General features: G+C 43.4%; 1 protein-coding gene across 3 annotated transcripts in view; it reads left to right on the forward strand.

Moving 5' to 3' along the window:
- The window catches only part of PIEZO2 (piezo type mechanosensitive ion channel component 2), a 498,844-nt gene that overhangs the window by 368,167 nt on the left and 117,304 nt on the right, over positions 1-13,373 (forward strand). For all 3 annotated transcript variants that reach the window (XM_019545872.1, XM_019545881.1, XM_019545888.1), the window contains 4 exons: positions 5,391-5,551; positions 6,347-6,523; positions 6,712-6,837; positions 11,811-12,011. In XM_019545872.1, the coding sequence (XP_019401417.1) occupies positions 5,391-5,551; positions 6,347-6,523; positions 6,712-6,837; positions 11,811-12,011 (665 nt within the window). The remainder of the gene's footprint in view (positions 1-5,390; positions 5,552-6,346; positions 6,524-6,711; positions 6,838-11,810; positions 12,012-13,373) is intronic.

Here is a 13,373-nt window from a genome sequence, read left to right on the forward strand (position 1 = left end):
CAATTTTTTCTCCTGCCCTGGCAGGGGGTCAGACTTGAAGATCTATAAGGTCCCTTCTGACTCTACTTCTATGATTCTATGATTCTAATCTAGCTACACTCAAGGTAGAGTCCCTGAGTGACCTCCAGAAGAAACATATTTGTCAGTACTGATGGACCAACTGTTCAGGTCACAGCCTTAGAATTCATTATTTTGGTTATAAACTAAGATAAAGTACAGGAGTTTTCAACCTTTTTTAATCAATGCACCACCCCCAAGCCAGAAACAGCGGGGTGGGGCATGCAGCTGAATGCAGGGGGGCGTGGGGTGTGGCTGAATATGGGGTGAGGAGGGAATGACACATGGCTGAATGCAGGGGAGCGGGTGGCACATAGCCAAATGCAGAGTAGGGACAGCGAGGGACAGACAGCACATGAGCGGGCAGGGACAGAGTGCCACTGCCTCCCAGGACAGGGCAGGGAAGCTCACTGGGCTGGGGTGAGGGCAGTGGTGCCCCTTTGCAGGGCAAGGAAGCTCACCAGTGGGTGGCACCAGCAGCCACTGTGTGTGAGCTTCTCTGCCCTGCAGAGGGGTGCTGCTGCCTTCACCCCACCCTGACCCTGCTCCTGGGAGGCAGCAGTGCTCCGTCCCCCCCTTCCATGCACACCCCCTTGCACTATTCCAAGTACCCCCAGGGGTATGTGTACCCCCAGTTGACAACCCCTGATATAGTAGTTCATCTGTTGATTCCTTATGTTGCATTATTTTAATTATTTGAAACTAAATAATTAGTAGCATTACTATTATGGTGGAGCCAAAAATCCAACTGAGAACCTGGTTCCAAAGACTAAAAGAGCGCCTTTCACTCAAACAGCTTACAGTCTAAATCAGGGGTGGGCAAAGTATGGCCCACAGCCCAGATCCACCCTGTCAGGCAATTTCATTTGGCCCATGGATGGGTGCCTACCAATTCACTGTATCCGGCCTGGCCCCAGGCTGCCCCTTCTATGCTCACATAGGGCTGAGTCCTGCTCACTTCTATGGGGGCAGTGCATGCTGTGCTCTCACCCTCTCCAATGGGACATCCCTGACCCCAGCCCCACAGGTAGGTAAGCAGCAGCAGTTGTGGGGTGGAAGCGGTGTTGTCGTTCAGGCAGGTGGGAAGCAGCAGTGGATGGGGGAGGTGGCAGCAGTGCATGCGGTAGAAGCGGCAATGAGTAGGAGGCAGGCGGGAAGTGGTGGCATGTGGGAGCGAAGCAGCAGCAAAAGTAAGACTTCATTTTGAGCTATATGCAAACACACACGAATCAGGACAGAAATATTTTTTGAAATAAAATTAAAATACGTTATAGTAGAGGTTTGATTTTTAGTATATAATTCATTTTTTTTCTGTTCCAAGTTGGCCAACCCCCACTCTGAAAAAGAGTACTTCTGGGGCCAAGGGGAGGATCTTCAGTAGCAAAGGTCAGGGGTTAGGGGTGGGGTTTCCAGTCCCAAGATGGCAACTGGGGGTGGGGCACCTGTCAAGGGGTGGGGCTACCCCTGCAGCCATTGACAGCTCACCAAATACTCATTAAGTGGCCCTACAGCCAAAATAATTGCCCACCCCTGGTCTAAATAGACAAGACAAAAGAAGAGTAGGGGAAAGGGGATGGAAAGAGAACAGAGTTATGGTCAATATTTCAGTCTCTCTATAGGGAGAGATTCTGGATTCTGCAAAATACTTTACAAATATCTATTACAATAAAATGGCTCCTTCCAAAAGAATATGCGTATATCTGTGAGACAGGATGCTTTTTAAGCATCTCAACAATGGATTCTGTGTGTGGAATACAGGGTTCAGCCATACACTAGCATGGTGTTATCTTTTCTGTTGCTACATTCATCATCAAGAATCCCTTGCAGTCAAGAATGACTGTCTTCCATGATTGTTCTTTATCTATGGGTCTGAAGATGGCTGATGAGGCCAATCCAGGATCAACAGTCTGTATCAACTTGGGCACATGTTTCTGTGTGGGTTGGGTGACTCTTGTTTCAGTCCGTGGCATGCTGTTTCTGCCACTCCTGCTTTTCCATATCCTGTTGTCATCATAAGGTTTCAAATAAAATTTTAAATGCATTTCAAATGTATTTTTCCTGCAGCGGGTGAGCAGTTGTGCTTCTTGATGCCCTAAAAATAAACTGAGATTCCAGGAGGAGCTCTTTAGCAAGTGGAAGGAGATGGTTCAGGAGGTTCTCTCAATGATCACAGTAAAGTGATCCCTTGGTAATTTCCACAGTCAGACTTGTCTCCTTTCTTTAAGATTGCCAAAATCACGGTGTCCCTGGGATTCCCTCATCAGTCTGGATTCTTAAGATGAAGCTGTGATGTGAGCTCCTATCCCCCCTGCTTGAAAATTTCAGCAGGGCTTCCATCTGTTCCAGCTGCAGCTGCTGTGTCATTCTTCACCTGCTTGATGGCTTTCCTTACCTTGTCAAGATTTAGAAGGATTCTGAGATCTCTGACTTGGTGCTGCAGGATGGCATTCAGACCACATTTGTCAATAACAGAATCTTGCTTGAGAAGGTCTTCAAAATGCTCCTTCCAACGGGCATTAATGGCTCCCCTTTCCTTGATCAGGTCTCCTCTGTGTTTAGGTCTCAAAGAGGTTGGTTGGCATCTGAGCACTCAACACATAGATGGCTTTGGTGGCACTGAAAAATAGTGCATATCGTGGATGTCAGCAAGATGTTGAATCTCCTTTTCCTTATGTTCCTACCATCCATTCTTCATATCACAGATCCTCCTTTGGACCTCTCCCTTGACTTGTTGGTGATTCAATTTCTTTTTCTTGGAGTTATGTCATTCTGCCAAGCACCAAAGGCCTTCATTTGTAGTCAGTCAACTCTTGGATCTCCAAGTCCTTATCATCAAACCAATCTTGATGTTTCTTTATACAGAATTCAGGTTCTCTTTACAGGCACTCATGACAGTGGACTTGAAGGCACTCTGGCATTCTCCCATTCTTGTTGTTTGGAATTTGCCAGTTTTTCACTGAGGCACTGGTGAAAAAAGTCTTACTTGATTGGGTCCTTGAGTCCTTCACCATTGGTCTTTCATCAGCATTACTCCTGCTGCAGCCATAGTTTGGGAGCCAGTTTGAGTGATATAACTGAGTGGATGAATTGGCGATCAGTCCAGCAATCATAGGCTCCTATCATAGCTCAATTGATGAGCACATCTTTGCAGTTCTGACACAAACAATGAAATAGTCAGTTAAGTGCCAATGGTTAGATTGCAGGTGTTCCCATGATGTCTTTTGCTGGTTTTTCTGGCAGAACAGGGTGTTGGTGATGATGAGTTAATATTCTGCACATTTGGCTGGGAGAAATGCTTTGTCCAAGCCCTAGTGACCTTCTGTAACTGCTGTCTTCATGCCAGTTCATGACTAAGAGCTTCCAGATGATCACAATCCTGCCTCTTTCATCACTAGCTGGTACCCAAAGGGCTTGAAAAATGTGCTGGAAAAGCTGTTTCTCTTGGAAGACGCCTGTGCGTGGTTTCTTTTATCATGACGAAGCTGCTGCATTTCAGCTTCCACACACTTCTTGACAGAACAGGACCTTGATCCAATGGAAAAGAGGCTAAGACAATTGGACATCTTATCCTGTTGCAGCCTTCATCTCCTTTTGCACCCCTTGAGACTTTTCTTCCTCCTGCTTAACCTGTACTTGCTATATCACTGCGCTGTCAAAGAATCTATGTGGCTTTTTCAGGAGGGAAAATATTATTATCTGTTGCCCCCCACCACATCCTGGTGGTGTTGCCACTGCTTGGTCCATGACTGCTTATTCATCAGAGTTATGCCTACTTATTTTACAGCTAACCTTTCCTGAAAGTCATTCCACTATCTGCCACGTGTGGTTGTACTGGATAGCAGTTCATTACACTACAGTGTTGCTATATTACAGCTTTTTGAAATATCTTTTTAGGGGTGCCCCATATGGTAGAACATAACCTTGTGTATATAGAACCTTCAACTCAAGACTGGCTGAAATGTGTGATGAGAAAACATACCTATGCCTACCTGGCTAAAGGAGTAAACCCCAACTGGTGGCTATTCACTCCCCTGGAGCCCAGCTCACCAAGCAGGGATCAGCTTAGTCCCACCCTTTCCCCAGCCTCCACCTCTGAGGAGTGGGGGAGGAATGCACTGGCCCAGGCTGTTACTGACTCCCCACAACCTGGCATGGTGTGGGGCTTGGAAGCCCCACTGGGGACCTTTCACTTCCCTGCATCCTGGCTTTTCACTCCCCTGCATTCTGGCTCACTGGTCTGGGATCAGCTCAGCCTGTGAGAGGTGGAGGGTAGAGGGGTGAATATACCAGCCCAGCTGGGCACTGGCCCCCCAGCTGGGGTCTGCCCAGTGTAGGGATATGGGGGAAGCCCCCAATGGGGCCTTTTCACTCTCCTGCAACCCAGCTTGCCAGGCTGGCATTGGCTTATCCCTGCCTTCTCCCCACCTCTGAGAGGCAGGAGGGTGAGGAGGGGAATGCACCAGCCCGGCCTGGCACTGACCCCTGCCAGCCAGGATATGCCCGGCATGGGGCAGTGCAAGCCCCTACTGAAGGCCTTTCAGAACCCTGCAGCCTGATGAGCCAGGTGGAGATCAGCTCCACCCCTTCCCAGGGAGGGGGCAAGAATAAGCCAATCCCAGCCTGGCTCACTAGGCTGCAGGCTTATGAAAAGCCTTCAGTGGGGGCTTGCACTGCCCCATGCCTGGTAAACCCTGGCTGGTGGGGGGAGGGGAGGGAATTGGTGCTAGGCTGGGCCAATGTGTTCCCCCCTGCACCCCACCCCCCACCTCTCAAAGGCAGGCAGGGCTGGGGGGCAGAGCTGAGCCCATGCCAGCCTGGTGAACCAGGCTGGGAAGTAAAAAGACCCCAGTGGGGGTTCCCCCCCACACACCAGGAAGACCCCAGTGAGGGGGGCAGTGTCTGGCAGGGCCAGTTCATTTGCTCCCATCCACCCAATGCTTTTCACATGTGAGGGGTGGATCAGCTTAGCCCTCCTCCCAGCCCAGTGAGCCAGGATACAGGTGAGCAAAAAGCCCCCATTGGGGCTTTTCCCTTCTGTGCCAGGCAGACCCACGCTAGGGGGGCCAGTACCTGGCTGGCCCAGTGCGTTTGCCCCCCACCCCCTGCCTGTCACACTGAGAGAACATCTGTACTTAGCCAGTGGGTTAGATCTGAGCTTCATTCATCTTAATCTTTCATCAGAAGTCAAAGTTGATTTTATTCTTTTCAATACCTCCTATTTTGGGGCCACAAGGTAAAAATCCTTTCCTTTTATTATCTACTAAAGAGAAATGCAGTCTTTTTTACAAGGGCAAGGGTAGTTTTCAGTGATTCCATTTGGTTTGTCTTTTCAGATTTGAAAAACAAGTGGCATCTGGTGATTGACCGCCTCACAGTGCTCTTCTTGAAATTCCTGGAATATTTTCATAAGATGCAAGTTTTTGTATGGTGGCTTTTAGAACTTCACATTATCAAAATTGTTTCTTCTTACATCCTTTGGGTCACTGTGAAAGAGGCAAGTAAATGTGTTGTCAAAATCTCCTTCTTCTCTTGGGACCTGTTGGCTGTGAAATACCATATCCAAACTTTGGATCAGATCTTGTCCCAACCTTTCACTAAATGACAAACCTCACTTGGGTTGGGAACTCTGGCTGGACATTTTAGCTGCTGGTGCTTTGTTGGCAGTAAAAATCCTTGTTACCCAACAGTCCCCCAGAGCTCTCCCCCACAAATTAGGTATTAGTTTGTAGGGTTTTTTTGTTTAACTGTTGAGAACCACAGTCATAATCCCTCTGCTTTTCTCCCTTTAGTCAGCAGTACCTTTACAAGTGATTTAGAGACCAGAGCATAATCTTCAGGGGACTGTGTGATATGGTGTGGACAGTAACATAATTAGTGTGAGCTCCCTACCCCACAGAACAGTCTCTTTGCTTTTCCTTCCAAATGTGTTCCTTGTTACTTAAAAACAGCAGAGACAGGGGTTGTCCATTTGCATTTCAAACAGTATTTGGATTGAGTATATTATGTTTAGGTTAAGGGAAATAATAAAAGTTAGACTTGTTTCCAAGCTAATTGGCTATTTAGTTTCCCCTCAGTCATTAGCTGTTGTTATGTCTAAGTTGTATTGCATTTCCATCATTTCCCTCCAAGCTGATGCAAGTATTTATTTCTTTTCTTGGAACTTATTTGTGGACCTTTGTTTTGAAAGATTTTTTGAATTATGCCATCTATAAAGTGTTCTAGGTATTAGGTGGCAAAAAGTCTTCTGGCTGCTCTCAGTAACTTCTTTCTTCCATCTTTTTATTACCAGGTGTCTTTGTTTAACTTTGTATTTGTGATTGCCTGGGCTCTTGCTTTGCCATACGCTCAGCTTCGCCCATTGGCATCAAGTATCTGCACTGTTTGGACATGCGTGATTATCATCTGCAAAATGTTATACCAGCTCACATCTATTAATCCTGCCACCTTTTCCAGTAATTGCACAAGGGTGAGTAGTTGTGCTTACAAGAAAAGGTTTAATTGCTAAGGAAGCACTTCATAGGTTTCCTTTTTCTCTGTCCTTTCATTGCAGAGTGTTCAACTGACATGTTTCTGCTGAGCTGTTGTGGTTCCTGCCCTCAGTGGCCTTGGAGAAAACAGAACTAAAAAAATAAAATCTTTTTTTTTTCACTTTAGCCTTGGGAAAATGAAACTAATGCAAAAAAAGAAGAGTTAAAATCATCAGTCCTCTACAGTGGGCCTGTCGATCCAGCGGAATGGGTTGGATTAAGAAAGTCTGATTCCCTGCTTGTATACTTGAGGGTAACCACTCTGTGATTTATTGTCTCTTACTGTTGATTGAACTGTCAGAAAATGTCATTCCACTGACTGTAATCTGCAGGGTAGGGAGAAGGATGGTTGTGAACAGTAGGGGGCAAATGTGCTATCATGGAGAATCTTTGCAGAAATGTAGAAAATCACTTTCTTGCTCTGCTACAGATAAAATGCATGAAAAGGAATTTGATATACTAGATTTTTGAGAAGCAAAATATACATATATTTAGCTATAGAAGGTTTATGATAAATGGCTCCAAATGGTAGTACATTTCACAGGCAGGGTTTTTGTTGTTGTTATTTTCTTTTTTAAAAAGAACATTTGAGCCTTTAGCAAAAGTTTAAAAATGGTGATTACATTAGAAAATAATCCTTTCTTTTGATATCAGTAATCCAGTGCTGGCATTTTAGCTTTTGCTTGATGCAGGTAATGTGTATTTTATTACTCCTATGGGGATTAAACATTTCTTTAATATATGATTCCCATCAGATTAAAGAATCTCTTAAATCCTTCACTTATGACTTAAAGTAGTTCGCTTTTTTTAGGGAATGGGTGACAAAAGAATAACTGATTTAGAGCAAGCAGATTTTGACCAAAGTGTAGGTTTAAACATCACATTCTCCACAAGAGATTGTTTATATGGGTTCCATTTCTGGTGCAAGTGCTCTCTGCATGGACAGATGAGAATAGAGATCAAAATGCATCCAACAGTGGCTGTTGGTTGTTTTTTTTTATCCCTTATGCTATCAAGACATGCAAATGCAAAACATAACACAAGCAAAGCAACCAACTGCCATTAATTTTTTCTCACTACCCTGCCTGAGAAAGGTAGCATGCTAACAGGGCTGGTTAGGGGTTTTCAGTTCTAGTAGGTTTACCTTTGTAAAAAGTTAATAGTTTAGAAGTAGCCTTCTATTATCATAGAAAGGATTTTGACAGATTTAGTCATAGTTTGGAGATTCATTTGGGGGTTTTTTCCTCTAACATAGGATGATTTAGTCCTATGCTAATCCAAAAAGCTTTTTCAGGAAATAGGTCTGTTATGTCCCTGGACAACAGTATCTTTTTTTCCTTTGGCTGAGTAACACCTTAAAGAGCAAGTGTTCCTCACAAGAAAGGTTGAGAGAAGACTAAATAGAAGTTTTAAAATTATTCCTCTTTAACAAATCAGTGAGAATCTTTGCGGAAAGTTGAGAGTGTCAAAATCTTTGGGCATTTACAGACATGCTCTGGGAATTGGGGGGCAGCGCTTTAACTAGAGCAGCTTCAGGAGCCACTCCAATTAGAGTGCCTGGAGCATCATGTATATCAGAGTCCCTGCACTGAAAATTGGTGGCAGGGGTGCTTTACTTATAGCTCACTGAACCAGCTTTAGTTAAAGTGCCCTCACTGCCATTTTTCAGTGCAGGGACGCTGATACACGTGACATGAGTCTGCTGGAGTACAGTAATTACCACGCTCTAGGAGACTCGATTAATCAAGTTTGCTCTGACACATTGTAGTTAGAGTGCATCAAAGCAGACTCTTTGCACATTTATGGGTGCCCTTTGGTGCCTGAGTTTTTAATGCTGGTATCACCAACATCCCCTGTATTTATCCCTCATACTTTTAAATCACTGCAAATTACTTTGATGCTTAAGACAACAGTTACTAGCTCATGGTCAATAGGTGCCTATATGGCATGAAGAATTTGACCATTCCACTCCTAGCTGAGTCTCCTTTTTAGGCTTTTTTAGAGCTACTAGTGGGATACCAAAGACTGCCTCAGCAAAGTTAGGCAGCGTTCTCTGATAAAGGAGTCTTTCAGTCTAAGAAGAAATTTCACTCTCCTGGTATGTACCTCCATGGTGTCATTCCACATACCATTATTTATCTATTTATTCATTAGATTTGCATCCGCACTTCCCAACAAAGGCTCTGAGTTGCTTATAGTAAGAGGGGGGAAAAAAACTTATAAATCAAGAGAATGTAAAAGAAAGCAAAACAAGAGAATAAAATAATATATAAAAGCAAGCAGGAAATTAAAATTAAATATTTCCTACCATCACCCATCTTTTCCCCAGCTTCCCCTCATCACCACCAATATCGCATCTTAGACTTGCTTTCTAAACACGTGCCCAGACAGAAAAGTCTTATAGTGCATCTGGGAGATGTCCAGGCTTGGACCCTGGCAGGCCTTAAGGTGGGGAGGGAGCCCTAGAACTGAAGGGCAACTGCTAAGAACAACCTAACAATGCATTTTCACCAAGCAGATTTGATGCATTGAAGGTACTTGAAGGAGGTTGGCCAAAGTTTCCAGCCCTACTGGCTCCTTTGGTCTCTTCAGCACTCTAAACATTTTTCCCCCCTCTTCTTTAAAGGCTAGATGGTTTTCTCTGCTGCTCCAGCGCAACAATAACTTAAGCACATTATGCAGCCTTTTGATAGAGACTTTTTTACCTCAGTGAATTCAACAGTTTATATTTCAACATAAGTATATACTAGCTCATATATCATTTTCATCATTGAATAAAGCTATGACACCATTTTTTTCTCCAACAGAAGAATTTAGTCATTCCACGAATTCCAGACCCACCATCTTATACAGAGAGGTGATTTGTCTATAGTACTGTTATATTCTGCATAACCTAACAATATCTGCAGTTCATCTTCCAGATCTTCAAAATACACTGCCAATATATATCACAAAACCCTGAATAGAGTGTTAGCAAGTTTAAAGTCCACTTATGGTGTTTCCACAAAGGCCTGTTTGGAATGAAGCACAAAAAGAAAACAAGACGTTCTGCTTGAGAACTTGGACTTTCTCCCTTTCTAAGGGAAATAACTTCCTAATTCCACAGATTTATGGCCTATTTTATGTACATTGGAAAATATACATAAAATGAGCCATAAGTGCCTTTGGTTCCCTGGGCATTAAAGAAGCCCTCATCATTCTGAGACTCCAACATAGCTAAAACAATACCAGGGAACGAAATGGAAGAGCCTATTAGTCTTTCCTCCTATCACTCTAACTCTCTTGCCCCATATGATTGGCCAAAATGATAGGGTCATTCTTTATCCAGGCCTAACTTCATTATATTGTAGAAGGTGAAAGCAGTCTGGCATTAATAGGCTTAAAAATAATTTGTTCCATGGGTGTACAAAATATTTTTGCTCAAAGCAGGAAACAAACTGCTAGAAGTACATATACTACAGAAAGGAAGGACTTTTTCCATGTTGTCATCTCAGCACAATTTATCCTCAGCAAGGGACTTTGATCCTAATATGCTAGAATATTTGCTATCTTTGAAAAACCTCTGAGCAGTCAAGAAAGCTCCGTGTGTGTTCATCTGGCAGCTATTTCATCCACCAGTTCCATTCATCCTTTAGTTTTTAAAAGGACTTAGATTTTTTTTTTACTTGAAACCAGAATCTCCTCCGTCCTGGGATCTTGATGGACCCTCCCTTCAAAACATTATCTTCATGTTCACAACTCCATTCATCTATGAAGAAAATATTTCATGCAGCAGTAACTTCAGAGCAAAGAATTTGTGAATCACAGGCTCTTATGTCTGGACCACCATTTATAGTTTTTAATGAGAACAAAGTAATGTTTAAACCATATCCTACATTTCTTCCAAATGTGGGCTCAGTTTTTCATTTAAGTGCACTTATACATTTACCTAATTTTTCCAAAGCCTCATTCATCCAAGGGTGAAACAGCCTGAATATATCCTTTAGGCTCTAACTCTGTACTTGGACAGAATGAGACCATTCAGAATACCCCTTGGAGCTCTGCACTGCTGAAGATCAAATGGTTTAATCCCAGAGACCTTGTAAATGAGTGTTGGTTTATATTAAAGTAGTGTATGAGATAGCTAACTCAGAACTCCTTCAGGCCTACCAGGACTTAGTGACCTTCTTCATTCATACATATTAGTTTATTGTTCAAGCATCATTCACACTCCTCATTAGGTAGGCCTGAGATACAGCTGCTGTTTGATTAGATGTATTATACCCTCATCCTTTATTCATGTATTGTCTGAGTCACCAGAAATGGAAGACATATAAACAGGACTTGAAAAGAAAAGCAAGTTCTTACCTGCTGTTCTTACCTACAAAGAAACAGGGTATTCTGCTTTTTCCCATGTATAGCACCATAGGCAAAATGCAAAACCTCTGAAAGTAGGACTATGAGAACAACACGCTTAGTCACAATAGACCAGAAATCTGTAGTTCTTTTACAGATATTTATCAAACATTTCCATTATTCTCCTTGTGCAAATACATTAGCAACATTGCAGACTTTCAAGGGAAAACGTCTCAGAATGTCTCACATATTCAGTGAGAAATACCTTGTACCCTCTGGCCATGAGGATAAACAAAGTTTCTTTGTAGTCATAGAAACAAACAAAAAAAATCCCTCTGAAGCACTTTACTGTACAAATGAGCTCCCCATTTAAAATAAACTCTTGAAAACTAACAATAGATTGTTTAATCCCTACATTGAGCTCAGTGCTATGGAAGATACAGAATGGAGGGACTATACAGTCTGAAATGGAACGTGATAATACGTTCCTGCTTCTCTACAGGATAGGTCCCTTAGCTTTTTAAACAAAATGAGTATTTTAAAGCATTTTTAGGTGCAAATATTTGCTAAATTACAGTACATTGGGGTGTTCTTATTTTGTTTTAATTTCAGCTGTAATTGAAATAACAGTACATTTTGTATCATAGGAGTCTGAAATGATGATAACCATTTAAAGATCTAGTGAAGTAAGCCCTCTGCTTACGAAAGTTTATGCTATACATCTCTGATTTAGTCTCTAAAGATGCAAATCTACCCTACCTTCTGCCTGACTTCAGACTAATATAGCTAATAATTTGTGCTTAAAATAAAAATAATAATAAAAAAGCCTTTCTAGACCTTCACATTTTTTTTAATGCTTCCTTAATCTTCTTTTCATTGCTTCTTTTGTAGAATAATTTACTGATGCTGGCTATTCTAGCCTTTGAAGTTACAATTTACCGGCATCAGGAGTACTACAGATGTCGAAATAATCTTACTGCACCTGTGACTAAAACCATTTTCCATGATATTACAAGAGTGCATTTGGATGATGGAATTTTAAACTGTGCCAAGTATTTTATAAATTACTTCTTCTACAAGTTTGGTTTGGAGGTAAATAATATATTCATTCTGCTAAAACAGTAATCTGTTATTTATTAGTTTTTTTTTCTTGGAGACCAGCTTAGGAAGCTATGACAACTGAATGCTTCTCCATCCCTCACTTATACCAGGCCCTGGCACAGTCCCCATTATCTGACCACATCAGATTTTTCTATCATTTTCCTTTTGTTCTGCCTTGCTGTGTTTTATTTGTTCCTTTTTACTCCTTGTTTTTCATTGTTCTGTTCTATTTTAACTCATTGGGAGTTCTGCACTATTCAGGGAGGGATTGGCAAGGTGAATAGCAACAGATGTTATACATATAATTGAGCTGAGAGAAGAATCTGGGGCTGGCAGGGTGTTGGCTATGATGAAATACTTGTTAGCTACTCTTGCAATCAATGGCACTCAGGACTGCAGAAGTTGGGGTGGAAGGCAGGTGGCTTTGAAAGCACCACATTACAGGAAACCCTCGCTATTCATGGGTACGGCATTTGCGGTTTCCAGTATTCGCGAATGCTGAACCTGTATTTTAAATACACGTATACACTTACAGGAGCTCCTTGAATGCAGTGACCCCACAGGCTGCCAGGGGCACTGCGTTCTTGAACGCAGACTGCGTTCATGAACGCAGTGCCTTATTCATGGATTTCACCATTCGTGGAGGATACGAGAACATATCCCCCATGAAAGGCGAGGGTCACCTGTATTATTCTTACTGTTGCTGTTGTTATTACGGGTAGGCCCCACCTACACATTACATTTAATCACATCTTAAATTGTCACCCAGCCACACCTTCAGTCAGTTATTGGTGTGATAAAAGATGGAGTAAGCCACAAAGTTATTCCTCAAACTATGTGGAATAACTTTGTAGCCCCTTACTATCATGCCAGTAATTGAACAGGTGGCCAGGGTCCCCTGTGGCTGAACTGGCACCCATTAAAGGGATGTGCAGGCAGTGAGACAAAGCTCTGTCTCAGGGTCCTGGCCTTACACTGTCACCAACCTACAGTCCCACCCACCTGTCCCACTCCCAGATGCCACTTCCCACCTGCTTGCAGCCCCATCCATCCACCTGGCTGAGCACACCCTGCCTGCACAGGTCCTGGGCTGGTCTCCATGGAGACCCCGCCTGCCCACTCCATCCAGCACCCCCAACAGTGGGTGTGAGGTGGATAAACCAGGGTGCCCAGGCAGTGGGGCTGGGTTCAGTGGTGGGGGGTGGAGACTGGCAGTGGGCACAGGAAGGAACCACCACTTTGGGGGCTGCCAGGAAGCAGGTCCAGCCACCATGCTGTCTCAGCCCCACTGCACATCCAAGGACAGTGGGACTCATGTTGCCACACGTCTGGGCTGAGCAGGGCCAAGGGATC

Source organism: Crocodylus porosus, unplaced genomic scaffold, assembly GCF_001723895.1.
Source record: "Crocodylus porosus isolate Cpor-Errol unplaced genomic scaffold, CroPor_comp1, whole genome shotgun sequence".
NCBI classification, from domain to species: Eukaryota; Metazoa; Chordata; order Crocodylia; family Crocodylidae; genus Crocodylus; species Crocodylus porosus.